General features: G+C 49.8%; 13 protein-coding genes across 13 annotated transcripts; 6 read left to right on the forward strand and 7 right to left on the reverse strand.

Annotated features, from left to right (window-relative positions):
* Window positions 1–349: 349 nt before the first annotated feature.
* Window positions 350–2,077, reverse strand: T069G_11037 (uncharacterized protein; the record flags this gene model as incomplete). The annotated part of the gene is made up of 1 exon (XM_056178247.1): window positions 350–2,077. The coding sequence occupies one exon, from the start codon at window positions 2,075–2,077 to the stop codon at window positions 350–352; it is 1,728 nt and encodes a 575-aa protein (XP_056024537.1).
* Window positions 2,078–3,027: 950 nt separating this feature from the next.
* On the reverse strand, window positions 3,028–4,317 carry T069G_11038 (mitochondrial carrier protein domain-containing protein; the record flags this gene model as incomplete). The annotated part of the gene is made up of 5 exons (XM_056178248.1): window positions 3,028–3,271; window positions 3,331–3,467; window positions 3,536–3,811; window positions 3,903–4,235; window positions 4,309–4,317. The coding sequence occupies 5 exons, from the start codon at window positions 4,315–4,317 to the stop codon at window positions 3,028–3,030; spliced, it is 999 nt and encodes a 332-aa protein (XP_056024538.1).
* A 1,028-nt stretch (window positions 4,318–5,345) lies between these two features.
* On the forward strand, window positions 5,346–6,372 carry T069G_11039 (transcription factor TFIID complex subunit 8 c-term domain-containing protein; the record flags this gene model as incomplete). Its single annotated transcript, XM_056178249.1, has 2 exons — window positions 5,346–5,658; window positions 5,726–6,372. 2 exons carry the CDS (start codon window positions 5,346–5,348, stop codon window positions 6,370–6,372), a joined length of 960 nt encoding a protein of 319 aa, XP_056024539.1.
* Window positions 6,373–6,886: 514 nt separating this feature from the next.
* On the reverse strand, window positions 6,887–8,310 carry T069G_11040 (WD domain, g-beta repeat domain-containing protein; the record flags this gene model as incomplete). Its single annotated transcript, XM_056178250.1, has 5 exons — window positions 6,887–7,312; window positions 7,581–7,898; window positions 7,975–8,101; window positions 8,162–8,199; window positions 8,269–8,310. 5 exons carry the CDS (start codon window positions 8,308–8,310, stop codon window positions 6,887–6,889), a joined length of 951 nt encoding a protein of 316 aa, XP_056024540.1.
* Window positions 8,311–9,173: 863 nt separating this feature from the next.
* Window positions 9,174–10,853, reverse strand: T069G_11041 (uncharacterized protein; the record flags this gene model as incomplete). The annotated part of the gene is made up of 3 exons (XM_056178251.1): window positions 9,174–10,442; window positions 10,490–10,732; window positions 10,800–10,853. The coding sequence occupies 3 exons, from the start codon at window positions 10,851–10,853 to the stop codon at window positions 9,174–9,176; spliced, it is 1,566 nt and encodes a 521-aa protein (XP_056024541.1).
* A 505-nt stretch (window positions 10,854–11,358) lies between these two features.
* T069G_11042 (OST3 / OST6 family, transporter family domain-containing protein) lies at window positions 11,359–12,531 on the forward strand (the record flags this gene model as incomplete). The annotated part of the gene is made up of 4 exons (XM_056178252.1): window positions 11,359–11,706; window positions 11,778–11,878; window positions 11,934–12,289; window positions 12,347–12,531. 4 exons carry the CDS (start codon window positions 11,359–11,361, stop codon window positions 12,529–12,531), a joined length of 990 nt encoding a protein of 329 aa, XP_056024542.1.
* Window positions 12,532–13,949: 1,418 nt separating this feature from the next.
* T069G_11043 (ribosomal protein 60S l18 and 50S l18e domain-containing protein) lies at window positions 13,950–14,786 on the forward strand (the record flags this gene model as incomplete). Its single annotated transcript, XM_056178253.1, has 4 exons — window positions 13,950–13,953; window positions 14,106–14,210; window positions 14,291–14,655; window positions 14,709–14,786. The coding sequence occupies 4 exons, from the start codon at window positions 13,950–13,952 to the stop codon at window positions 14,784–14,786; spliced, it is 552 nt and encodes a 183-aa protein (XP_056024543.1).
* Window positions 14,787–14,991: 205 nt separating this feature from the next.
* On the reverse strand, window positions 14,992–16,366 carry T069G_11044 (ftsJ-like methyltransferase domain-containing protein; the record flags this gene model as incomplete). The annotated part of the gene is made up of 8 exons (XM_056178254.1): window positions 14,992–15,054; window positions 15,111–15,272; window positions 15,339–15,387; window positions 15,451–15,467; window positions 15,534–15,860; window positions 15,940–15,966; window positions 16,036–16,086; window positions 16,145–16,366. 8 exons carry the CDS (start codon window positions 16,364–16,366, stop codon window positions 14,992–14,994), a joined length of 918 nt encoding a protein of 305 aa, XP_056024544.1.
* Window positions 16,367–17,086: 720 nt separating this feature from the next.
* Window positions 17,087–19,413, forward strand: T069G_11045 (uncharacterized protein; the record flags this gene model as incomplete). Its single annotated transcript, XM_056178255.1, has 4 exons — window positions 17,087–17,095; window positions 17,377–17,515; window positions 17,567–18,820; window positions 18,896–19,413. 4 exons carry the CDS (start codon window positions 17,087–17,089, stop codon window positions 19,411–19,413), a joined length of 1,920 nt encoding a protein of 639 aa, XP_056024545.1.
* A 442-nt stretch (window positions 19,414–19,855) lies between these two features.
* Window positions 19,856–20,838, reverse strand: T069G_11046 (ubiE/COQ5 methyltransferase family domain-containing protein; the record flags this gene model as incomplete). Its single annotated transcript, XM_056178256.1, has 2 exons — window positions 19,856–20,513; window positions 20,573–20,838. 2 exons carry the CDS (start codon window positions 20,836–20,838, stop codon window positions 19,856–19,858), a joined length of 924 nt encoding a protein of 307 aa, XP_056024546.1.
* Window positions 20,839–22,256: 1,418 nt separating this feature from the next.
* Window positions 22,257–23,692, forward strand: T069G_11047 (dehydrogenase e1 component domain-containing protein; the record flags this gene model as incomplete). Its single annotated transcript, XM_056178257.1, has 2 exons — window positions 22,257–22,850; window positions 22,907–23,692. The coding sequence occupies 2 exons, from the start codon at window positions 22,257–22,259 to the stop codon at window positions 23,690–23,692; spliced, it is 1,380 nt and encodes a 459-aa protein (XP_056024547.1).
* Window positions 23,693–24,034: 342 nt separating this feature from the next.
* T069G_11048 (bacterial transferase hexapeptide (six repeats) domain-containing protein) lies at window positions 24,035–24,683 on the forward strand (the record flags this gene model as incomplete). The annotated part of the gene is made up of 2 exons (XM_056178258.1): window positions 24,035–24,433; window positions 24,495–24,683. The coding sequence occupies 2 exons, from the start codon at window positions 24,035–24,037 to the stop codon at window positions 24,681–24,683; spliced, it is 588 nt and encodes a 195-aa protein (XP_056024548.1).
* A 23-nt stretch (window positions 24,684–24,706) lies between these two features.
* Window positions 24,707–26,437, reverse strand: T069G_11049 (iron-containing alcohol dehydrogenase domain-containing protein; the record flags this gene model as incomplete). The annotated part of the gene is made up of 4 exons (XM_056178259.1): window positions 24,707–25,134; window positions 25,192–25,822; window positions 25,960–26,316; window positions 26,402–26,437. The coding sequence occupies 4 exons, from the start codon at window positions 26,435–26,437 to the stop codon at window positions 24,707–24,709; spliced, it is 1,452 nt and encodes a 483-aa protein (XP_056024549.1).
* Between the last annotated feature and the right edge of the window lie 447 nt (window positions 26,438–26,884).

The following is a 26,884-nucleotide window of genomic DNA, read 5'->3' on the forward strand; positions in this document are numbered from 1 at the left end:
CGCCATGATGGAGTAAAAGCATAGGTGGTTAGTTACTTAGACGGCGTGGTTGGACGGATCAGTCTATTAATACCGAATAGTATATTGCGAATGATGAAAAATGTATTAAATGTATGGACTTGGGCGGAGAGCTTTTTGCAAAGTGATGAAAGGCCTCAAGGAAGGAATGCACATGTAATGGTAGCGAAAAGCAGGGAAATATTTCCAGCACACAGAGGAATGGGGGTTTGGTCAGAGCAATCACATTGCCGAACCCGCGGTAAAACTACAGACGTGAACGTTAATTGAGTACATTATCATGATTCAAATCATTTCGTGTGACTATTCAAATTCCAATATGTCGAGGCTATCAAACATCATCGCTAAGTAGACTGTCGGAGAGCATCTGACTCTTTGTCAACAGTGGAGAGGAGTCAAAGACGGCGTTTGCTGGGAAAGTGGCCAAGGAGCTCCCGTGGTCTTGAAACAGCAAACTGCTTGGTTGGCCCGTATCATGATTCGTCGAACGGCTTTGAGAATGGGCCGCTGGATGTAGAGGCATACTGGACTCAGGCGAGCGCCAATCTAAAGCCTCGACGATGTTCTTCTCTTGGGTGTTTTCATCGTCCTGTTCTTCTTGTTCGGTACGGTCAAAGGTTGCGCATCGGAGATTCCATAGGAGTTGTCCTACTATGGCTGGGGGCAAGTAAATGTATCGCCGGACTTGTCCGGTGATCCAGCCTTCTTCTTGCATATCGCGCTCTTCTACTGGGTTGTTGAGCTCGTATACTTGATCAACGTGATAGTCCCATTCAGAGCCGTTGGGCTCGCCGGGCTGCACGCAGGCCATGTAGCGCAGTGTCTCTTGGTCGAGCAGCCAGAACCGTGCGACTAGTTCAGGTATTCGGTAGGGTAGATGGAGGAGTGGCTTGGAACCATTGACAAGGGAGCTGAGGACCTTGGAAGGGATGGGGAGGAGGATGTCTGTGCGTGCGGATACGGGGGTGAATGACTGGAGGATGTGAAGGGGTACGCGCTGAGATTCGAAGATTTGATCGTGTGGTTTTTGGCTGAGATCTGTTGATTGATGGGACTCGGATGTAGCATTTGGTGATTGTGAGATGGTGGGGGAGTGTAATATTGTTTTCGTTGTTGGTAGAGGATCGGTACTCTCTATTGGAGGAACCGGCTTGCTGTTTGATGAAGTTTCAGATGAAGTGGCTGTAGATGAATGTGGTGTTGATGCCACTACTTGGCTAGATACTGCACCTGGCACCTGTTTTTGTTCTTCTTCGTCTCGTTCTGGATGTTCCAGAGATGCAAGCTCCTCCAGGACAAGCTGAGTTTCGTGGCCCGTCGCAAACGTGTCTTGAAGTACTACTTCATCCTCTTCTAGCACCTCGAGCTCTTCATATTCCTCATCAGAGTCTGGAATCTCCCGATCATCCACATCCTTGGTTGAAAAACGGACTCGTGTCGGGGAGGGCACGTCGTCTTCTTGAGACGGCTTGAGTCTTTTCGAACCCCTTGGATTGCTACTCCAGTGGGCGCGACGACGTGGAGAAGCCTTGACGACGTCCTGTGGTTCTATGAATCTCACGCGGCTGGGAGATAGTACTAATGTATCTCGTAGTTGGATGGGTGGGAGCTTTATGGGCGAGGCCTGGGTTGACAAGCTGTCGTCTGGAGAGGCATAAGAGTCTTGAATGAACGGCGTGTCTCCTATTGTCTCCTCCTCTTCCTCCTCCTCCTCCTCCTTGTCCTTCAACTGAGCTTCTGAAGAGCCTTTTGGGAGGACAACCGGCTTGCCTGTATCTGCGCCAGAAAACGATCCATCCGACGCATCATCACTATCCGAAAGCGTAACCTCTTCGCTGACTTCGCTAAACGACGAGACAAAGTCCATCTGCGTCAGCGTCTGCTGCTTCAACGACGCGTCCTTCCCTCGCTTCTGCTTCTGGGCTGCCTTGCCCTTGCCCTGCTCACGACGAACTTTGCTGCGTCTCATCGGGAAACGGACTTGCTTGGCGGAGGGCGTCGAGCGGTACGTTCGGCCTTGCGGCGCAGCGACATCGCTTGACTGAGAATCTGGGATCATGATGATGATGATTCACCAGAAGGTCCAAGTGTGAGAGTGAGTCATTCATTAGTTCATTTATCGGCGAGGAAACAGTAGTCGGTATTATGATGAAGGTGTTTTGATGAATAATTTCAACACACTTCTGTGGAGAGCGTATCCAGGCAATACCCAAAGCTCGCTCCCTGATGTGAAGAGATCAGCAAAAGTCATTAGATGATGACATGAAGACGCGTGAACAGAATCTAGAGCCTCAAAATAGAGATTTCATGGGTTGACTATTTGAATAGCCAACAGTTTGTTTGATAAAGGAGAGCGTTAAGAAATGAGAGTGACGAAAGAGAGTGAGTGTGTGGAAAAAGAGATGAAAGTTAAAGAAAGAAGGTGAGCGGGTGAATGTTATAGCACAATCGCCATGGCGTCTTGTTTGTTCCCTTGCCTGACCCTCGAATTGATCTCTGGGGAACCGCCTCGGCGCGCTTGATTCACCTCTTGAGGATCGATATTCACACGACACGCTTAGACGCACTTTGTAAATATCTGGTATAGTGTAAATGTAGTGCAGTATGATATAGTATGGGTGATATAATATTGCTAAGGAATTAATTAGAGACTTTACTGTAAGCATCTAGACGACCCACTTGAGCCCATTATCACCCTTACTTGAACCAAGAGAGAGAGAGACTACATTACAATACTTGATTGTTCAAAAGCTGTAAAATTATTAAATATCCCAAGCAGCTAGCTATTATATCCCTGTAGCGTGAGCTTTTGATATTTATGCTACCTAGCCATAAGTATCTATACGACTTTGTTTTGACTCCATCTATATGTACCCATTTTTGCTTCATATTTACACACATATTATATGCTAGAAATGACAAGGGGGAACAAGGGGAAAAAGTAAAAAAATAAAATAAAAAACAAACAAACAAGACAGCAATGATGCATCTAATCCAAACAGAACTTTCTTATAAACTTCGACTCTCCTCGGCCGTCGGTTTTAGATCTGTCAGGAAATCACGCGTAACCTCGAAGCTGAGCCAACTTGAAGCCATGCTGGGAGCTACTTTAAGGAGATTAGGGACGATGCCCTTGTATAGTCCCTTGACGCCCTCTTGGAGGACAATGACGCGAACGGCGTCTGATATGGATTTGTACTGGTATCCCATGCCTGACATGGTGTTGATCTGGAAACGCCGTCGCAGTACGTCGCTGTATTGACAATGACAGTGAGTATGAGGATCGATCACAGAGTGAAGGCCACCACTTACAATGGATAGGTACACGTCTGAGCAACTGCGCCGGAAATGGCACCCGCCAAAAGCTTGCGAAGAGCACTAGGGTTCTGCTCGCCTTCAGGCGTGAATGCCTGGCGGATTGACTCATACACCATAAAGTTAAGACCAACCTGTCTTCTTGTCAGCGTCCGACTTCAATATACTCCAGCATGATGGAGCGAGAGGCAAGAAGACATACATAGGGAGCAACACCGGCCACAGTTGGCACAATGCCGCGATACAATGCCGACATGCCGCCTTCCGTCTTGTACATTGAAACAAGGGTCGCCCACATTCCCGGCAGTTTGCCCGTCCTCGTTCCTAGCTCTGCAAAGCTCGCTGACTGGATGGATAAGCGCGTTCGGACAATGTCGAGCGGGTAGGTGAAGACGACGGATGTTATGCCCGCAAGGCCACCACAAACGAGGCGGGCAAAGGGGCTTAGGTCAGTTCCTAGATATGGCTCGAAGATGTTCTGATGACACCGCATGGTTAGCCCTCCCGGATCTACAACGGGTGCGAATAGCATGCTGCTTGCTGCTCCCGCCAAAGGGATGAAATCATACCTTCTTGTAAAAGTTGTAACTGCTGAACTGGACAGCAGAGTAGGGAACAATGCGGATGCAGTTTGTCCCGTTTCCTCGCATGAAGCCCCTCCACCCTTCCTCCCTCCACATCTTCCCCAGCGCCTGACCGACAGACAGCTTGTAGGCATCTCGTCCGGCGCTCTGGATCTGGAACAGGATCTTGAGTCTCTCCAGCGGCGACACCACCGTCCGGGAGACAGCGCCGGCGACACCTCCACCGCAGAAGGCGGCGACCACTGGCTGCGAGATGGTTTCCCTGAATTGCAAATTCCAATTGGTGCCAGTCGAAGGCTTGAGCGCGTCGGGTACGGACTATCGAGAATCAAATCAATTAGCAGCCGCAAAAGCACATGTGTAGTGGTGATCAGCTAAGGGCATTGCGTACAGCTGACATGATGGCGGGAGACTCAATTGAGTCCAAGGTTCTCTCGACTCGATCTCTAATCTAAGTAGCGTTTCAACTTTAAGGGTTGCTTTAAGCCGATCTCTGCCAAAGCGACAGCATTGGTTGACGGCCCACGCAGCGTCGCTTGTGTTTAGAATATCTTTCGGTCGTATTTGATCGCTGCCGACGAATGGGTGTAAATGAGCGACTTGGGAACCGGAAACGCAGGGGGCATGCTTCGTCAAGGAAATCGTCGGAATCTGGTGATGCAAGTTCGAAGATGGCGTGTGCCTTCAAAGGGTCGCTGTCGGTCCGTCGCTCCTCGTTCAACTTCAACCCCGTTGCAAGTGAAAGCAAGTTGTCGCGACGAAGAAAAAGTAAAAAAGTAAATAGGCGGCAGCAATGGCCCCTTTTCGAAACCTCGGAGAACGGAAAACTCTTGAATTGGAGCAAAAAGAAACCCAAAGATGCAACTTGCAAAAGGATCAACAGAACCAGAACGGGCTGGATTATGTGTTGGCGCTTGTGTGCCTTGACTTCGGGTTATCGTCGGTTCTGGTACGAATTAAAAGCGGATGGAATGGCTATGCCAAGTTGCTCCGTGTATAGCCCGCCAATCACGTACTTTTCGCTGCTGATGACGGGCAATAGCGGGCATGGAGGCACAGTAACGTGATGGAATCAATGGTTTGTTAGGGGGAAACCAAATGCAGCAATTTTGAACAATGATTCTACAGAAAAACAATGATATAATATACAATTGATTATACTGCTTCTATTCGCCTTCATCTACAACTTTTCAACTCCCCCACAATAATCCGGGTGGCTTATCGATAATGGCACTCAGCTTCACGTGCTGCTACAATACCACCCAAACGCCGTTGTAGCTCTGCTCTGCTCTATTACGGCGCGACAACCCAGCAGTTGAGCTCCTCTTCAGATCCCATCACCATCTCCAACAAATTCCCTGCATCACTTACCCATCTCGTTACACTCGCCATATCCAACCCTCGCCTCCTGCTAGCCGAAAAGCCATCATGTCCGACACAGCGTCGCGTAAACGCAGCGTCTCTGCTGCTACCCCCGATTCCGATCCAAAGCGCCCGAGACTTGCGTCGCGAGATGGCCAAGAGCAGCAACCTGGAACGAATCAAGCTGAGATACAGCAGGATGCTCTCTCAGAATGGGCAGACGAAGAATCTATATCGGCAGTCGCTTCCATGTCTCCAACTGTGCACCAGTTTGCCCGAACTGGTATTCAACGATCTATTGCCATGGTCTTGTCGCATGATGGGTTCGAATCTGCCAGTCCCGAGGCACTGGAGAGCTTCACAGAATTGGTTGAACAGTGTATGACTCAATTTCTGTATGAATGATGCCAACCCGTTCCTTTCCACTAACGCGCCCATCTCCATAGATATGAGCTCCATCATCCAGGAAGTCAAGCGCCTCGCAATATCGTCACGTCGCGAAGTTCCTATCCCGTCAGACTTTGAGAGCATGCTAAAATACCACAACATCCCGCTCTCATCTCTAAAACCGCACGTCAAAAGCAGAATTTTCAATCAGAATGCGACTGACCGTGGCCTTGCGGTCGTAACCGCCGACGACACATTTACCTCTCTCCCACTTCTCGGCGTCGAGCTCAGCGGCCAGCCGGACAAGGACAGCAAGCCATATATACCGGCATCTTTCCCCGGATTCCCCAGCACACACACTTACAGATTCACGCCGCAAGAGGATAAGAGGACGAAGGATTCCAAGCAAATCAGAGAAGATGCGGCGAAGAGCGCACAACTAGGCGAGGATGCTCTCCGAAGACTAGTGCGCGCTTCGAAAATGCGCAAGCAAAAGGAAGTCAAGTCCCTGGTCGAACGCGACAGCCAAGGCAAGGAGCGGTTCCGGCTATGGGAGTCAACTATGAAGCGGTTCATGGGGGGAGACCGGTTCAGAGAGCACGCCGACAAGGTGGACATTGCTGACCACAGCATGCTGGTCAATGCTGATGTCAAATTTTCCCGACGAGAGGTGTCTCGCTTGGGTAAGAAGTCAAACGCTTTATGATGCGTTTGAACACGTAATGATTGAACCGTCATCAGGTACACAACTGGTGGATTGGAAAACCCAAAAGACAGTCTTTATAACGGCTATTCTGCCAGTCTTTTTATATATGATACCCGCAGTGTCATTCCAGCTTAGTTAATAGTAAAATACGGGAGAAGGGATTAATACAGATAGAACAATCAAGGACATCTCACGATGCATTCACGATTTCGACCCGACTGCGTTGAACAGTATGAAATTTTAGTATTCCTTTTTCCCTTGTACTCAGTAGAAACAGGAGCTAAGAACCATCTTCTTTATTAGAAGCGAATTGTGTCCAGTACCCTTTTTTTCAGTATTTCTGATGCCAGCAATTCTTAACCCTCTGCCAGGTTACATTCACACACAACTGTTGCCCCTATCTCGGTTACATCTTGAGGAAGAAGCTAACTATGCGATATGCCCTGTATTTCCACCACGTCCCAAGCCATGCTCACCCGCCTCTCTCTGTCTCCCGACCTACAGACAAAAACATTTATGCCCGAGACATGACACCCCAGGCACGAATGATGTTGTCAGTGTAACCAGCGAACAGAGTCTGGCCATCAGCAGACCAGGCCAAGCTGACACACTCGGGCTCCCGGCTCTTCTTGCCAACGGAGGTGAACTCGGGCTTGAGCTCGTCAACCTTGCTCTTCTTCTCAAGATCGAAGATGATGATGCTGCTGGCGGTGGCAGCGCACAGCCAGTATCGGTTGGGGGAGAAGACGAGGGCGTGGATCTCGTCGTTGGCGTTGAGGGAGTACAGGTGCTTGGACTCGTTGAGGTCCCAGAGCATGGTGGTACCGTCCTTGCCACCAGAGGCGCAGAGAGAGCCATCGGGGGAGATGGTGACGGTGTTGATGTAGCCGGTGTGGCCGATGTGGTCGGTCTGCAGCTTGCAGCTGGACAGCTCCCAAACCTATTGGACATTGTATGTTAGAATAAGTGCTAAACATGCCAAGTCGGAGGATATATCATGGATATGTGCTGTTTTCTTCTTCTTTCCTTCTCTTATTATAAAAAAAGGAGAGAGAATAAAACAAATTCAGGGCAAAGTGGATAAAAAGTTTGTCTCATTGCCATTGCTGGCTCTGAAGTAGCAAATACTTGAGAAATTGCAGTACATCATAAAAATGGTGTATTTTGTCATGGAGGGGGAGCGCAGAGCAAAAGCGGAAAACACGTACCTTGACCAACTTGTCCCAACCGCTGGAAACAATCACAGGGTTCTGGGGGTTGGGGCTGAATCGGACGCAGGAAACCCACTCAGTGTGGCCCTTGTCGGTGATGGTGTACTTGCAGTCACCGAGGGTGTTCCACAGCTTGATGGTGCGGTCACGAGAGCCGGAGACAATCTGTCGGTTGTCGGCGGAGAAGGAGACGGAGAGAACATCGTTGGTGTGGCCGACGAATCTTCGGGTGGTGGTGCCAGTAGCGAGCTCCCACAGACGGAGGGTCTTGTCCCAAGAGGCAGACAGGGCGTAGGCACCGTCAGAGGAGATGACCTGTTCAAAACAACTGATATCAGCCCACAATCCTTTCTTTTCCCAATCATCACCGGCATCTGGGGGCGGAGCATACACAGTCGGACACAATGTGGGAGTGGCCGTGGAGGGATCGCTTGGGGTATCCGTATTGAGTCTCGTCGCGTGTGAGGTTCCAGATGATCAGGGTCTTGTCTCGGCTACCAGACAGGAGCATGTTGGGGCTGTTTTCCTGTTAGTTCAACGGATCGACTGTACTCGTGAAGATCGCAAAGCCATCGTACTTCTCCATTGAGGTGGCCAAGCTGGTAACCCAGCCATTCTGTATCAAAATTGTCAGTCCCTATATCGAAATTGCAGAAACGGCAGCGATGGGGGGGAGAAGTCGTACGTGGCCCTCGAGGGTACCTTTGAGGATCAGTTGTTCAGCCATTGTGTACAGCCTCGCCTCTGCGCAAAGGATTGAAGAGATGGGTGAGGAAAGAGAGTTTTAGCTGGTGAAGACCACTTCTCTTCTGCAAAGCCGAATGTTAAGCTCTCGAGGTTGGGGCTGGCTGAAATTGTGAATTTTTTGTGTGGGCGAAAAATTAGGGCCGAGCGATGCGATTGGCTGCCGCTGCTGAGTAAGGTGGGAAATCTTGGCTATCAATCCGTTATCTGCTAGTGCACTTTAGCACCACCAAATATGCAGTATGAGGGGTGCCGTTTGAAGAAGTACGTATATATCACAATATGAGCCTAGGCAAACAGACTGTTCGGATTCTAGGAGAACGAGACTATTGTAAATAATGCCTGTTGTGAAAATTATATGGGTTAATTTGAATCATTTCGTATCTGTAGATGAGGATCCAGAAGAGGTGGGATTCATATAATTAGAGAGAAGAGCAGCATTGGTGTATGTAACCCCTCCCTTTTGACGAACCATTACTCCATTGGGCTGAGCTTCAAGGATCTGCCATTGAGTCGTCCGATGTGCAGCAGTGCTAAAGTGCTGTCCAGGTTTCTGGGTCCGGAGAATGCTACTAGTGATTCTCTGCTACTGAGAACTACCAACTTACGTATGTCCTAATAAACAAAAGGCACTCTGGAGTAAAGGGGCACTGCATTCCTTCTATATCCCATGACTTTGTACCCTAAGTAGAACAAATAATTACACAGAAGAATCACAATGCTTGATGATATGCTATGCTGTCTTTGGCGTCTTTGAAAAAAAGATGCCTTTTTAGTCACGCAGCTTTCGCTGTAGACGATTTCAAGGGGAGGGAGTACCAAACTCTTGGCGATTAGTCGCTTTGATCAAGCTAGAAAGCTTGCGTTAACCCCCCGTTTGTGCCGTTTCAAAGGTGAAAACGGCTTGGTGCCGGTTTGCGAGTTGAAAGCGCTTGTCGCGGAGGATTTTATTCTTCTTGGTCGACCTGCCGGTGTTTCCACGGCTGGGACTCCTTCCACGGTCTCATCTTCCTCTAGTATGATATCGTTAGTCTTGTTCAGAAGTTTTCTCTTCCTCTTCTTGTGCTCAAAAACAGAGCTAGGGTCAGTCGTTGTAGTTTCATGAAGCGTTTTCCTTTTGGGAGGTGCTGTATCATCGGAGTCGACATCCTTAGATGTCTCTTCGTCTTGAGGGTCTTCAGACCTCACACGTGCTATCTTCCGAACAGAAGCGGTGAGTTTGGACAAGTGGTCTTCATCCTCTGCTGTTATAGTTGCAGTTGCTGTAGCAGCAGTAGTAGTTGCTTTCTTCTTTGATTTCAGCTTTTCTCGAGGCCGCAAAGGTGTCGTAGTCTCGAGTTCGGCATCTGGTGCTATTATGGGCTTGGCATCAGATGATTTGTTTGCCATCACGAGTGGTGATGCATCATCAGCTCCGGGTTGTGCAAGCACATCGTCGAGCGTCAGTCCCAGGCCGTTGGTTTCTTTGGTGGTAGTGTCTTTTATCTTGTTGAGGAGCGGCGTGATTGAAAAGGTTGATTTTTCTCCCACGGCTGCTTGCTCTATTGTGCGCTTGTTCCTGCGCGACAGCCTCTCCTTATTTGTTAGAGATTGATCTTTTGCCCGAGCTTTCGTCGTCGCTTCTTGGTTGTTACTGGTATTTCCGCCCTCCGATTCGTCCTCTTTCGAGCTAGGTTGAGGTGCCTTGAGTTCTTTCCGCACGTCACGAAGCTCCTTTTGTGAATCTTTCAACTTCTTTTCCAGTTTTGATATTCTCTGTTCCAGCTTATCGTTCTGGCGTTCTGATTCTTCTAGCTCCTTCCGATGATTTGACTTGATGTTTTCGCGTTGTCTCTCTTCTTCAGCCAACTTTTCCGTGACTTTGTCCAAAGCTGCTCGAAGTTCGCTCATGTCTTCGCTTTCGCCGTTTGTCTTCCCAGGCTTTGACTGTTTCTTGCTCGCGAGCTCCGTCTTCCGTTGTTCGGATAACATCTTTTCGTAATTCGTGACTTGCTGCTTTAAAAGCTCCATTTCTGGTCGCAACTGTTGCAGTTCCTTCGTAAGGGCCAAATTCTCATCTAAAGCCTTGCTCAAATCTTGCATATGGGCCTCGCTTGACTTTGTCTCCGCCTTTGGCTTATTAGCAAGGGGATTGCGGTTGTATTCGTTCCAATATGACTTACAGCCGCATCATCTGCCTCAATTGCGGCGTCTTTGATCTGCGCATCCTTGGGCTGATTTTGTGCCTTGAATCCATCAAGCTCGACGCGCAATTGATCACCATCTCGTGACAGAGCCTTTATTTCTTCATCCTTCGCTGTGCACTTGTCTTGTAGCCGAGTGTTCTCATCTCGAAGCAGCAGCACGCGCAGCTGCAGACGACGAGCATCTTCATCCCGGCTGATGAGGTCGGTTTTGTGGCGGTTCTGCTGATATTCAAGGTCAAGAGCGTGAAGACGCGTCGTGCGCTGAAAAGGCTTCACATCAGCACACCGTCAAAGCATCGGCGATAAAGGGGATGGCTACCTCAATCAAGTCGGCGCTCATGGCTGTCATTCATTCAAGACCAAAGAGATACGTGATTATGATGGGAATACCTCCAATGAAAAGATGAATTTCAGAATAAATCTGGCGATTGTTGAGAACGCTCTTTTACGTTATCGCAGCTGCATCTCCGATTCGCCCAGGCCGTCTGACATGGTAAACAACAGGCAAACATGCAAGTTCTCAACTGCTAACAATTAGCTGCCGAGTCGGAGCAACCTTGGCGACAGGAATGGAGCTTGGTGAAAGGAGTAGAAAGAACCTAGAGTATACTTTCTACCGCACGCTTGAAATACGGTACCTTGAGTAGCTAGGAGTAGAAGCTACCTTGTGCTAGTATCATACGCTAGCCTTATATGGTCAAGAGCTAGTGGATGCATTACATAATCATGAAACGGGACAGCTTTGGTGACAGCACAGCAGCAACACTTGGCAGCTTAGTTGGCCGCATCGCAAGCTGTGCTTAGACTTAGACGGTTTGACACAACAGCTGCAAACAACCGCAAAGATGCGCATCCTGTCGTCAATTGCACCTTTGCTCCTGCTCATTGGCGGGAGTCTCGCAAAGAAGGCGCAGACCGATTCCTACGAGGAATTCAATAAGCTGGCGCAGCGCTCATCCCCGATCAAGTTGAATGATGCCACCTATGCCTCTCTGACGACCGCCCCGAGGAACCACAGTGTCGCTGTCCTTCTCACTGCTCTGGAAACTAGATTTGGCTGCCAGCTTTGTCAGGAGTTCCAGCCCGAGTGGGATCTTCTAGGAAAGAGCTGGACTAAGGGCGACAAGACTGGCGAATCTCGGTTGATCTTTGGCACCTTGGATTTTGCTGATGGCCGCGAAACCTTCATTTCGGTGGGTAGTAAAGCTGCAATTGGATGGAGATGAACCTCATGGGCATGCTAACGCATCAATTCGTACCACAGCTTGGCCTTCAAACAGCCCCGGTGCTCATGCTGTTCAACCCAACCGTAGGACCTCATGCCGCAACCTCCCCAGAACCCTCTCGATACGACTTCACAGCAGGGTAAATCGACAGTCTCCAACGCTGCACGTTGCCATTGATGCTAATCATATCACAGGCCTCCAGCTGCTGAACAGGTCCATTCCTGGCTCTCCCGACAACTGCCAAACAGACCGCATCCCGCTGTAAAGCGACCAATTAACTGGCTCCGATGGGCTTCGACTATTACTCTGGTTCTTGGTGTTGGCACTGCGCTGGTGAGCGCATCTTCCTACGTGCTGCCCATCATCCAGAACCGCAACATTTGGGCCTCCGTCAGCCTGATCGCCATCCTTCTCTTCACTAGCGGACACATGTTCAACCACATCCGGAAAGTGCCGTACATTGTCGGAGATGGTAAGGGTGGAGTTAGCTACATTGCAGGCGGATTCCAGAGCCAACTTGGCCTGGAAACCCAGATCGTTGCTGCCATCTGTAAGACAAACTTCTTTTATACCATTTTGTTCAGAAAGCTAATGCACTGTGTGATAGATGGAATACTCTCCTTTTGCGCCATTACTCTGGCTGTCAAGGTTCCGCGTATGGCCGACTCCAAGACTCAGCAAGTTGCGGTTGTTGTCTGGAGCATCACACTGTTCCTCGTCTACAGCTTCCTCTTGAGCGTTTTCCGGGTCAAGAATGGCGGTTACCCATTCTCACTGCCACCTTTCATGTAAATGAAATGGCTAAGAAGAACAGAAAGTCGAGATATCGTGCATTAGGCACGTCATAAGTGAGAAGGCTGCATCCATTGAGCAGTCCCCACCATTGGAGATCTCAGCGGTGGTCAGTAGAAGCATTGCGCTGAGTATAGCTATGTGATTTCCGCATTCCGAATTCACCTGGTGTCATGGCACGCGCGTGCCGTCGCAATGGGCATGATTCATGTAAAAAAAAACTTGTGTTTCTATCTGGGTCTTTATCGGAAACACGAATCCGAATAAATTGCAGTTTTTGAGAATGTACGTTGGTAGTAGAGAATTTCAGGCGCCGTTGAAACAGCTGCGATATGCTTTTGACATGGCCGATTACATGGATGGATATACATGGCCTCTATGTAGCTAACCAAACGGATAGCTTCATGTCATGCGCAAAGCATTGTCGGGTCCAGATTGTTACTACACCATTGAGGTGCCTAATCAGCCTAGCAGCTTCGATATCCATGGCCTCTTATGCGCTCTGGTTAACGAAGTTGCAACACACGTCGCTAGCCTATCGATCTCACCAAATTGATCCTTGATAGCCTCCTGTTCTCCGCGATCTGACTCTCCTGCCGCGTTGACCTTGGAAATTTCCGCGGTTGGGGCGCTTGGTAGGCCTCCCTGGAGCCGTGTAGCCTGAGCTGGGGAAGCCAGAGGGTAGCAAGTCCCTATTCTCCATCTCGATCCCACTCGACTACGGCCTTGTCCATCAGTTCATCGAGAGTCAGTTCGGGACCATCGCCGCAGCCAGCTACCTTGTAGCGCGCTTCGATGCGAAATCGGAAATCATAGAAAGACGGTCCTAGGTTTTGGAAAAAATAATAACTGGCGGAGTTCCTGGGGAAAGTCAAGTTGCATGCGGTCTATTTCGTGGAGGCGATCCTTAAAGGCTAGGATGTAGTCCCTGATGTCGTGATAATACTGCAGGTTATCTGTGCTTAAACCCTTTACGAGTTCTACAATGTAATTGGCTCTGGCTTCATTTCTGGAGGTCGCGATAGGCCGTTGGGGCGCCTGCATGTTGACGTATCTTCTCTCCATGCCATATAGCGTGAGCAGCACCGACGAATGCTAGCTGGAGAGTCCGTATTCATTCGATTCCAGTATGCGCCTTGGTTGGCGAAGTTGCAACACACGCCGCTAGCTTATCGATACACCCCACTTACTGGGGTTAGCTGGTTTAGTTGGCTCGTTGCGGCGCCGTGCCTTAGTCAGCTAGTCGTACCCTAATTGCCCTCACTGACCGCTCTGCCACTAGCTCAGCAACGGACCAATCAGAGCCCCAATCGAAGTCCCAAGCCCTGAAATTTCTGGGAAAAGTTCACCTTGATATTCACGGCCATCGTCGACTTTACAATAGCCTATCATCAAGCTTTTCAGCAACAGCCGTCGCCATGGGTACGTGAAAAAAAACTGATATAGCCTGTGTATGCGAGTGGTGATGATACCTCGTGTATCTCGCTGCGACTTGAGCGCCGTCTTTTCACAAAGATGTGCTGCCATTTTTGAGCATGAACCATCTGGCTGACGACGGTTTTCCAATTTTCCAGGTATCGATCTCGACCGCCACCACGTCAAGGGCACTCACCGCAAGGCCCCCAAGAGCGACAATGTCTACTTGAAGCTCCTGGTCAAGCTGTACCGCTTCCTGGCTCGTAAGTTGGAATCCGAAATCGTGGCACGAAAGCTTTCGTGCTGGCTGCATTGAGCGACTAACGTTTTTTTGCGATACCAGGCCGAACCGATGCCGCTTTCAACAAGGTTGTTCTCCGACGACTTTTCATGTCCAAGATCAACCGCCCTCCCGTTTCCCTGTCCCGCATTGTTTCCAACATCGGCAAGGAGGAGAAGCGCACCGTCGTCATTGTCGGCACCGTCACCGATGACAACCGTCTCCTGACCTTCCCCAAGGCCACCGTTGCCGCCCTCCGCTTCACTGCCACCGCCCGTGCCCGCATTGTCGCTGCTGGTGGTGAGGCCATCACCCTGGACCAGCTTGCTCTCCGTGCTCCTACCGGTAGCAACACCCTGATCCTCCGTGGACCCAAGAACAGCCGTGAGGCCGTCAAGCACTTCGGCTTCGGTCCCCACAAGCACAAGGTACGCCATATTTGGACTTGGCAATCGTTTAATAATACTAACCCGTGTTACAGAAACCCTTCGTCGAGTCCAAGGGTCGCAAGTTCGAGCGCGCTCGTGGTCGCAGACGCTCTCGTGGCTTCAAGGTCTAAATTTGGTTGGAAGAAAAAATGGGCAAGCATCAGGGTGGAGATACTTTTTATCTTCGATTTTCGCTTTATGTATGGGACCTAAATGGGATGGCGTGACTTGATATCATTCGAACCTAAAAATTTCGTGCCTGGACATGGCCAAATTGATGATCTGCTTGACCAATTCATCGTAGCATTGAATCGTGATGACATTTGTGTGTTTATTCTAGTGATCAATAGTAGCCTTGCCCTTTCTATAAAGTGCAACGAAATACGCCTCCTTGCTTTCCTGTAGCACTTATCAGTATGCTTTCTCGTGTATGGATGTACGTGGTTTGGGCTTACTGCTCTAGATGATTCTGGTTTCTCTCTATACACTTCTGAGAAGAGCACTTTGAGCTGCTGTTCCAACGACTTATCCATCGCTCCTGTGTAGAATTTGCAGACAAGATGGCCGCCGGGTTTGAGTGTGTCGCTGGCAAAATGAAGTGCAGCCTCGCAAAGATTCTGCATGTCGTCAGGATCATGTTCTTATCATTTTCCAGTTAGTAGAAGCCTGGGATTTGGTCTTACCATGCTGCCCGCATGATCTCGAGACGCAATGCCGCTCGTGTTCATCAGCCTGTTATAAGGGTTACTTAAACTTCTTGAACTATATCCAGATGCTTGTTCCCATGGTTCTGACATATCACTTAACACGACCTATAACGAGGTCAGCATCGGAGCACAACTATCACTGTTATCAATTACAAGACATGGTTGACGAACATCCACAAGATTTCTCGAAGTCGACTCTGCTGATGTGCTACTAGACGGAGAGCCTGTGGTCTCTGCTGAGTGTCTCTCTCGATCAATGTAGCTCGGCTGGTCGATGATGGTATTTTCTGGCAGCGTATCGCCATCTTCATCAACATCGTCTCTCCCGGCTTTAGGAGGTCTGTCGCTGTGGCTTTGGGCAATGAACTCCTTGACGAGTTTTTGAACTATCGGGGACAAGAAGTCTCCCTGGAATGCCGCAACACCTTGAGGGGGTTGAGCTGGTATAAGATCGATACCGATAACACGGCCATGAGGTCGAGTGCGATCAACGGCAACCTATAAAGAACATGTGAATCTCCCAGTTTATTCGAATACGGGGGCCGAGACTGGACATGGATACGAAGATACGACATACTTGTGACCAACTGCCGGGCGCATATCCCTGGAGAGAAGAGAACAAGTTTTAGAGGCTTGCAATTTGAATTGATGGCCTGATTTATGTATAACTTACTAGATCAACTACAGTTTGATCTTTCTTGAAGAGCTTGTACTTGGAGTCGATCTTTATTCACATTAATACTATGAAAGCTGGTAGAAATGTGAAGACGGGGCAGTCTTGCCTCCAACAGCTTGAAAGCTGCTCTACTTTTGAGTCCCTGAACTTTAGCATGGCGGACATATGCATCGCGACCTTGACGCTGTTTCCATTGAGTCCCAGAGGAAGATGGCCTTGCCCCGTTCAGCCGGAGGGCGGAACTCAGAGAAGCGGCGTGTGATGTAAGAACCCAGGGGCGTAGGATTAATCGGAGACTCCGTGGAACAGCCTGATATGGACGTAACATGTTCCCATTCGTAGGATTTTCATGTCAATGGCTGTCGAAAAGGCGTCTCCGAGAGTTTGTTTGCTTTGGGAGAGGTTCAAAGCTTGTAGCTCCATCGCTGAGATCTAGATAAGATAACCATTTACGCAGCCATATGCTAGGTGGGATTATATAATATGGCTTTTACAATATTAAACTACAGCAAGAGACCATGATGATATTATAGAATTTAATAAAATAGTCTTATTATTCTGTATTTTTGTATTTAGATCCCATGTATTTTCAAACTTGATGTGGTATAAAATCAGAGAGTAAACAAAGCAAAAATTAACTATAAAATATGACATTTAACAACAAAACAATCCCCAAAATCACTTTATTAATTCCTGTTAAATTCTGCTTTACGGAAATTCTTAAATCGCCTTTTAACATATACTTTTTGCCTAAATGCTATTGTGTTTTTGGCTTGTTACTCCTCCAACTGGCTTAGCGTCAAACTTGCTCTGCGGCAAGGCTGCCAATCAGCGTCTCAGGTAGCCACTCACTACCCGACCTTTATGGAGCAATAGTTACTCTCGCTCTTGAGCAGCCAAATTCACCTTCAACTCGCGGCTTGCCGTCCTTCTTCTACTCGCCATATCTTCGATACCCGCCATATTCTACCTTGAGAGCATCTTCTCTCGTACGAAAACCACCCACCGGACCATCTTTGAAAGTTGCGATCCGCCTGTTCTCTAAAGAATGGCTGTCGTAAGTGCACACTGTTCTCTTCCTGGTCTCTCTCAACCCTGGCTCTCGTGGCAGATCGGGGAGCTGCCCGTTCGGGGTTCCTCTGGATTCCTACACCACAGAAGGCATTTCGCCGTGTCTTTTTTACTCTAGTAGCATCTACCTCGTGTCCTGATGCTACCCTTCCACTTGGAAACTGGGAATGCGGGACGAAACATGGCCGCCCGCATCGCCACACGCCCCTCTACCCACGATTGTTGCTGCGCTGTTCGTTTGGACGTTGAGTTGGCTAACGGTTGCAGCCTCGAGCATATGCCCCTGGCTACATACAAAATGGTGCGACTAGCCTTCCATCGCCTGGAGCAGCGCCTCTCCTACCCAACCAAGGCCGTATCATCCAGACGGGACCCATAAGGATTCTCTGCATTGCAGACGTTAGAGGTATATTGCGGGCATCGTGTTACGGATGACATCCGCTGACATCCCGTCCAGGAAACCTACGATCACTCAACGAGCTTGCCAAACAGGCTCAGGCTGACCACATCATCCACACTGGCGACTTCGGATTCTACGATCACACATCTCTGGAACGGATTGTGGAGAAGACTCTGAAGCACGTAGCACAGTACTCACCACTCATCTCTGAACCAGTCAAGAAGGCTATTCAGCAGGGTGGCCCTGGCTCTGTGAAATCCAGATTCTCTGCAAGCGACCTGCCTCTTTCCGAACTCCCTCTGTTACTCAGTGGAGAGCTGAAGCTCGATGTTCCAGTCTATACCGTCTGGGGTGCTTGTGAGGATGTTCGCGTTCTTGAGAAGTTCAGGTCGTCTGAGTACAAGGTCCACAACCTCCACATCATCGACGAAGCCCGCTCCATGCTGCTGGAAGTAGGTGGTGTAAAGCTCCGACTTCTCGGTCTCGGTGGCGCTGTGGTAATGCATAAATTATTTGATAATGGAGAGGGCCGAACCACTATCGCAGGCGGACAAGGTACCATGTGGACGACCCTGCTGCAGATGGGTGAGCTGGTCGATACTGCCCATCGTGTCTACGATCCTACCGAGACTCGAGTCTTTATTACGCACGCCTCTCCCGCCCGAGAGGGTATACTGAATCAGCTCTCTGTTACTCTGAAGGCGGACTTTTCTATTTCGGCCGGACTCCACTTCAGGTATGGAAGCTCTTACAACGAATTCAGCGTCAATCCTACGTTGGATCACTACCGCGGGAAGCTCGCTGCCTCAAAAGCCTCGTTCAACGACGTTTGGGAAACCGTTCGAGGAGAAGTTGAGCCTGCTATCCAGCAGAACGAGGCCCAGCAAAACCTACTGAAGAATGCCCTGCAAATTGTAGAAAAGATGCCCACAACAGCTGCTGGTGGAAACCCATTTGGAGGTCCAGTGGGCCAGGGTGCTTTGGGCGCAGTTGACGAAAGCGCTTTCAAGAATATGTGGAATTTCAACCTTGCCGATGCTGCTTTTGGTTATCTGGTACTGGAAATCCAGGATGGACGAATCGGAACCGAGATGCGAGCTCAGGGATTCAACTTTTCGCACCGAGGAGCCAAGCAGCAGTCCTCTAATGCTCCTACAACGGCTGCTGCTGCTCCCCCCGCAAGCGCGACTTCTCCTGCTGTCCCCCCTGCCCAAATCGCCAAACAATCGCCACCAGCTCAACAGCCCAAGCCCGCTGCAGCTGCCCCCGTCCCTACGATACCGAACCGATCAACTCCACAGCCTACTGCGGGTAATGCTCCAGCTAACAAAGAAACCGAAAAGGCTTCGGCTTCGATTAATGGATCAGCAAACGCCCCTGAGCCAGCAACCTCACCAATCCCAAAGACGTCTGCATCTGATATCATTGGCCTGTTCATTATGAATGTCAACACGGACGAGCAGTGCCGCGATCTGTTTGATGAGGCTGACAAGTCCAAGATTCTCAAGATTGAGAAATGGGGTGGCTCAAACAAGGTTGTCCAATTCAGAACGATTGAGGACCGCGACGGAGCCATGGGCAGACTACCGGAAGCCGTCAAGACACGAACCACGGAGGATCGATCAAAACCTCTGGTCAAGATCTTCCACCACCGAGAGGGCAAGCCTTTCAATACCCGCGGCAATGCTGGAACCTGGGGCGGCAGCGGACGAGGCGGTGCTGCTTCAAGTGGATATCGCAGTGCTGGTGGAACCAGTGATTCCGAGAGCAACCGGCGAGGAGGACGCGGAGGACGCGGAGGGCGAGGTAGCGAGCGAGGCCGTGGATCTCGGGGACGAGGAGGTCTAAAGGGGGATTCAGGCGTGTCATCCGCAGCGGCACCCTCGACTCCTACTGCCGATTAGTAAACGCGGTCAAGGAGCATCGAGTTCCCTGATTGTCTTCGCCACTTGTAACGGCACTCTTCTTTTGTTTTTTTCAGGCGCGCCCAGCCTTGAGAATTTTATCTCATTCACGTGGTTTTCCTTTGGGACAATCTGGCGTTAGGCTCTGGAAGGTATGAGAGCAAGGTCCAGAACTTTTCATGGTATACATATGTATCTCATGAGCTTCCGGGAGGATTAAGTGTCGGGCTTGAGAATATTAGCCTTCGTCTTTCGATTGGTACCTCAAGTAGTTAGGTCACAAAAAATTTCTTATGCGACGTCTTCTGTTTATGAATGATGGCCACTGTACGCTAGTGATATCGTGAAAGATTAATTTCTATTTATTTTATTTCGGAGCGCCAGTAATTGGTGTCTCCGCAAGATAATATACATAAACAATCGCCTACATATGAGGGAGCAATCATAGAGGCTTGATGCCCTTGTGAATAGCTGCCACGCCACCTGTAAGATCCTCATACCCTTTCCCAACAATGTTGAATCCAGCCTCAGCAATCATGTCCCTGAACTCTGTCTGAGAGGGAAACCGCTCTATGCTTTCAACAAGGTATTGATAGCTATCACGGTCTCCTGCGACCAACTGGCCAATAAGCGGGATCGCACTGAAAGACCACTGCTTATAGATGGCATTGAAGATGGGATACTTGTCAACCTTGGAAAACTCCATGCAGGCAAAGATGCCGCCGGGCTTGAGGACTCTGTACGCCTCCTTCAGGGCAGCCGGCATATTGGAGAAGTTGCGGATTCCGAAACAAACCGTGTACAAGTCAAGAGAGTTGTCCGCGATTGTCTTCGGCAGGACTTCAGCGTTTGCCTCGAGGAAAGAAAGCGAAGACTGGTGCGAGGCTGGGAGAGACAGGGAGCGCTGCTTGCCGACGGCCAGCATGGCGGGGTTGATGTCGGAGATGGTTACGTGGACGTTTGGGTTGCCGTTGTTGACGTGGGCGTGCTGGAGCATGCGAAAGGCGATGTCGCCTGTGCCGCCGGCGACGTCGAGGATGCGCTGGGGCATGCCGATGGGGTTTGTGGCTCCTGGGTTTAACGAGGAGACGAAGTGATCTCTGTGAGAGGTATTAGTTGTGTCATACGGAAGCTGTTGAAGGGGTAATGGAAGACTTACTTCCATAGACGGTGAACTCCTAGAGACATCAAGTCGTTCATTTTATCGTATGATTCGGCAACGCTAGTGAAGACTTCTGCGACTCGCTCCTGTTTGACGGATTCCGTGACGGTTTCATAGCCAAAGTGAGTAGCGCGATTTGCTGTGGGTGTTGGATCTGAAGCACGAGACTGGCGTGTGGTTGAGAAGAGGCGGTTTGTGTGAGAGATGAGAGCCGTGGGCCGGAGCAGGCCTGCGCGGGTCCTTAGCAGTGAAGGAGCAGACATGGTGATGGCTTTGTGTTTTTTTTCTTCTTGGTTCTTGAGTGAGATGAATGGCGTAAGGTGAGGTGAGGTGAGGTGATTGGGAGAGTGGTTTTGTATGTGAATGATGCTGTTGAGTCTGGAATGGCCTGTTTTCCTCTCTCTGTCTTTCTGCTTCTCACTCTTGAATATCTAGTTGAAGATGAGATTATTTTTCTCTTGTACCCTGGTAGTCAGAGATTGAATCTGCCAATCCAGCGAGATGCTCAATTGGTTCAAAAGCCTTTAAAGGTATCAGATTAGCAATGACATTACAGCCAAAAAGAATTGTGAGTTTGCAAACAACCTGTCAAAAGACTTTCTACAGTCTTGCTGCCGCTTCAATGTCTTGTTGAGTTCCGACTTGGTTGGCTTGGCGATAAGCGACAAGAGCTTGGACAAAGTGGTGGATACTCTTTTGGAAGAACCAGCCAATCAGCGCGATGAGGATGAAGAGGCCGAGGATGAGCATCACCAAGTTGACTGCGGGAGGGGCCATTTGGAGAAGAATATTTTGAGGAGAGAAAAGGGATTGAGATGGATAGAATATCGTGTTTTTTTTATTGTTGTTTTTGATAATCTTGACTGCAAGTTGCAGTGTGATGCTGCTGGTGATGCAGTTGGCGATGTGTGATGATGGCTTCAACTGGAGAACTGGAGATGCGACATGCTCATCGAGGGTTTCGAGTCCGCGTAAAATAATTAAAAAATCATGGAATTATTATTATGAAATTAAATTGAATGAATTTGTTCGAATATCCCCAAGCAATTGTGTCTGACAGCTGATCGATCGTCTTCTTGTCTAGTCTGCCACCTGGCTGCCAATTACCCTCCTAGCATCCACGCATGGAATGTCGAGCACCTATGACTCCAAGGCTAATCCAACTGAAAAGAACATAAAACGAAGAAAGCTCAATATTTTGTATAAATATTGACAGAAAGCAGGATTAGGTGCATTTGAAGTTTGCTGCATTTGTACATTAATAGGTAGTACGAATAGGTAGAGGTGAATTACATAAAGCAAGCATCAAGCACCAAGCACCAAACTCAAGAGCCGAGCAACTCTCATCATCTCCCCCAACTTTCATAGTTCAAAGACGTCAAAACAGACACTTTCTGATTTTCGAGACAGTCTCTTCTTCTATAATAATAAAAGCATCTCCAGCCACTCGTGAGGCCGGCTTAGTGCTCAACTTGGAAACCTCGGACAACCAACCCCGGGTTAGCGCTGACGGATTCTGTCGGCTCAATTGTGACCGCTCTCTATCGGCAGACTCGCGCCTTATCCCGAGCTCAACCACAGGGAACCAGAGCCATCCCCGGATTTCTTATAATTAAAAAAGTTGGGGTCTGTCATCTTGCTGGATCTTGGATTGTGATTGTCAATTCTTCCAGCAGCCAAAATGTTGAATCCGCTCAAGGCCAACTCGCGCGTCCTTCGCAGGGCCTCCATCCGGAGACTGGCACAGCCGTCCGTCTCCGTCATCTCCAATCCCATCCGGAGTGCGGGAAGCCTCTCGCAACGGCCCAATTCGGGATTTGTGTCGTTCCCCGGCGCCCTCAAGAGCTCATTCACCAGCTCTCTCAAGTTTGAGACGCCCGAATCATACACAGCCCTGCCGACGTACAGAGTCGTGGACCAGAATGGCCAAGTGGTTGACCCCTCCTTCAGCCCGGACATCAGCGACGAGGCCGTCATCAAGCTGTACAAGGATATGCTGTACATCTCCATCATGGATCTCATCATGTTCGATGCTCAGAGACAGGGCCGACTAAGCTTTTACATGGTAAGCGCTGGCGAGGAGGCCGTGAGCGTTGGCACCTCGAGTGTGCTGGACAAGGATGATCCCGTCTTCTGCCAGTACCGAGAGCAGGGCCTGTTCAAGGAGAGGGGATTCACTACGGAACAATTCATGTCACAGCTGTTTGCCAACAGAAACGACAACGGCCGGGGCAGGAACATGCCCATTCACTACGGATGCAAGCCGTTGAACATTGTGAGCACTCCCAGGATGCAACCCCTGCAAATGACGACTAACACTTTCCGCCACAGCACACTGTCTCCTCACCATTGGCTACACAGCTTCCGCAGGCTTCGGGGGCGGCTTATGCCTTGAAGCTACAGAGACTACAAGATCCAAGCTCTAAGCCACGAGTAGCGGCGGTCTTCTTCGGAGAGGGAGCCGCCAGTGAAGGCGATTTCCATGCCGCGCTGAACATTGCCGCCACACGCTCTTGTCCTGTCGTCTTCATCTGCCGCAACAACGGGTTTGCCATTTCCACACCAACCCTCGATCAGTACCGAGGAGACGGCATTGCAAGCAGAGGAATTGGCTATGGAATTGATACCATTCGAATTGACGGAAACGACATATGGGCAGTCAGAGAAGCCACAAAGAAGGCGCGAGAAATGGCACTGCAGGACGGTGGCAAGCCGGTGCTTATTGAAGCCATGACCTACCGTGTCTCTCATCACAGTACTTCCGACGACTCGTTTGCATACCGAGCCCGTGTCGAAGTCGAGGATTGGAAGCGACGAGATAACCCCATCACTCGACTAAGGAAGTGGATGGAGGCCAAAGGATGCTGGGACGAGGCCAAGGAAAAGGAGGCCCGAGACAGCCTGAGGAAGGAAATCCTCAAGGGATTCAGCGAAGCAGAGCGAGAGAAGAAGCCGCCCATTGGCTCCATGTTTGAGGACGTTTATGAAAGTCTGACACCCGACCTCAAGGAGCAGATGGGACAACTCAAAGAATTACTAGAGACATACCCCGAGGAGTATGATGTTGCCTCGTATGAGGGCGGAGTAGCGAGCTTGGATGTACCAAAGGACAATTAAGCTATTGATAGATGAGCGTTTCTGTGTTTTGTAAATAGTTTGATGATTTCTTTAGAAGAATCTATAAATGGAAACGTTAATGGTTTGATATTCGCATCGTCCCATCAACTTGTGCATTGCATTGTAAAATGAAGAAGTACCATGAAGGTACCGCACAGAACAGAGAGAGCTTGCATTGCCCAATCCGGGCTAGAGCAGTCTTGACATTTGGCACAACAGTGAGCGCTAGCGCGTTTAAGGATTAGCTTAAGGTCCCTAATCAACATTCCACGCTGAGCTCTCCACCAAGTTACTTTGAAGCTACTCCAAACATCCATTCTCTTGATATCAACAAATCGCACCATGTCGAGCTCGAGCAAGAGGCATTCTATCCTACCGGCTGTTGACCGCAGCGGTCCGAAGCCTCCCGTCAACTTTTCCACATCGCTCACGATTTCGGACAATGCGGTCCTGCTGGGTTCCCATTCAATCACGATGCAGGCAGAGACGGTGGTTCATCCCCGGTCGCGCATCGAATCAAGCGTCGGCAGCATTCTCGTCGGGCGACGGTGCATTGTTCAAGAGCGAGTGCATCTCGGGGCTCCTCCAGAGAGCCGCGAAAAGGGTACTGGCGGTGTGAGCCTAGGCGACTATGTTCTCATCGAGGCAGGTTCGGTGGTGGAAGCTGGAGGGACGGAAATTGGCGAGGGCAGCGTCATTCAAGTTGGAAGCAAAATTGGAGGCGGTGCCAAGATTGGTAAAGTACGAAACACAAGCTACTATGATACGATGTTCATCGAGCTACAAAGCTAATGCTATGTAGAATTGTACAGTGTCTCACTTGTCCGTCATTGCGAGCGGCGAGGTACTACCCGACAACACGGTCGTTTACTCCAACGGCACCCGGCGAACCGACAGGCGCGGGACCCCAGAGCTTCGAAAACTAAGCATTGTGAAGCAGATTGCTATGCTAAGGAAAATGATACCGAGTAACCCAGACAAGTTCCGATAGTCTGCTACAAAATTCATGCTACATCAATAGCTCATGGCGTCCTCGAAAAGGCCCCGTAGCTGCTCCTTTTCAGCTTGCAGTTCCGTGGCAAGATTGGGGGCCAGCTTCAGCACTCGGGCTTGGGGAATGGTGCCTTCAACGAGTGCATCAATGTGCTCGCTACCAAAGCCCAGATCCTTGAGCCCATTCGGCTGGTCTCCCAGATCCTGAAGGAATTTCATCAGTGCCTCAGCCAAGACCTCACCAGCACTCTCTTTCTTTACGTTGGAAATGTCAACGCCAAAGGCTTCTGCCGCAACGAGATGCCTCTCTGGGTTGGAAGCTGCCGTGAAGCGGAAGACGGCGGGGGCAGAGACTGCTACGGAAACGCCGTGTGGGATGATGGGGTGCGGGATCTCATAGCCGGCGTGCTTGTAACCTGGATTTTGGCCAGAAATGGGATACGACATGCCTTCGTTACAGTTAGCTTAACAGCTGGCTAAAAATATGGTGGGATTAGGTCACTTACCGTGGCATAAATGAACACCCGCATTTCCAAAGCCAACTCCAGCAAGCGTTGCCGCCAATAGCATTTCGCTCTGCGCTTCGAAATCATCGGGATTTTTCACGGCTCGTGGGAGATACTTGACTGTGCTCTTCAGTGCATTGAGAGAGAAGATGTCTGAGATGGGATTGGCTCCCTGGTAAGCTGGCCGAAGGATGGGGTTTGTGGGCCGAGGTGTTCGCTCGTTATAGGGAATAGCTGTCCACGACTCGAGAGAGTGACACAGGACGTCTAGACCGGAGCTGGCCTTGACGGCAGCGGGCATGGTCCGCGTGTTGAGCGGATCACATATTCCAAGGGTGGGCTTGAGATTCCGGTGAGCAACACCTGTCTTTGCTCTCTTGGAAACGAGATCAAAGATGGCGGTTCCCGTGGTCTCACTACCAGTACCCGCGGTGGTTGGGACTGCAATCAACGGCTTCATGGGCTTGTCAATGGGGAGCCCCTTTCCCAGTGGCGCATTGACAAAGTCCAAGAAATCTGCATCTGGGTACGCCGTGTAGAGGTTCATCAGCTTGGCCGTGTCCATGACGGAGCCTCCGCCGACAGCGAGAAAAACATCTGGCTCATACGGCCTTGCCCATGCAATTGCGTCCTTGATACTAATAGTTTTGACGAATGCGTTAGTCGAGTCAGGGAAAAAACAACCAGCAGACGCTGGTATGATACACGTTGGATGGGTACAGCGGGGGAGGGGGCAATTCACGAGCTATCCTTTGGTTCTATCCTTACGTCGGAGTAGACCTTGAAATTGATGCCCTCGCGATCGAGACTCTCTCGAACTTGTCTCATGGCATCCAATTGATTCACAGTCTGGTCGGTAACAACACACACTCGCTTCGCGCCCATGTTCTTCAGGTCCATACCAACCTCCTGGGTCACGCCAGCTCCGAAGCGAATGGACGAAGCCGCCATCTCAAAGGCATACTCCTTGAGGTCGGCATTGGAAGGCGTGGCGAACCGGCGGCCGCCTATGTTCTTGTTCTGGGTGATGGAGGTGCGGTGATAACCCGGATTGGAGTGGCACGGACATGACGGAGGATGGGTATACTGGATTGTTCGAAGAAGATTCGACGCGCGCTTGGCGGCCTAGATGCGATTGGTGAATACGACAAGGTTGAATTAAGCATAGATATGGACAGGGACAGGGAAGAGGAGCTTGTACTATACATACATTTGGCAATACTCTGACGGAGGCTCCCAGGGTCATTCTGGCTTTGTGGCGTAATTTTTATTTAATTTCCGATTGCAATTAGAGTAGAATTCCAATCCTGTTTGTACAGCAACAGTCTACTTTGCGGGGTTGGGAGTTGATGCCAGGAGGGTATGTCAACATTATGGGGTAATGGGTTCGGTTTGCCCCGGTTATGTGGTAGAGTCGCAGCGCAAGGCTTAGAATGGAGATTGGATTGTGTTAAGCCTACCGGTTAGCGTTAGGAAGCTCCAGTTTAAAGAATTGCCGCCGTATGGGGTAACCGAGGTCATCGATTAGAATGGATGGAATGAAGAACTGTAGACGGTTTTCAGTGACCTTCTAGCGTTCCCCAAGTCCGTCCATGGATTCATTCTTTTTTTAGGGCAGTTTACAACTACCTTGGTACTATGTACGATTGAGGCCAAGTTAGTAAGTAAGCTGCATATCCGGTGCATACGACGG

The sequence above is a fragment of the Trichoderma breve genome, assembly GCF_028502605.1.
Source record: "Trichoderma breve strain T069 chromosome 7 map unlocalized scaffold00007, whole genome shotgun sequence".
Lineage (NCBI taxonomy): Eukaryota > Fungi > Ascomycota > Sordariomycetes > Hypocreales > Hypocreaceae > Trichoderma > Trichoderma breve.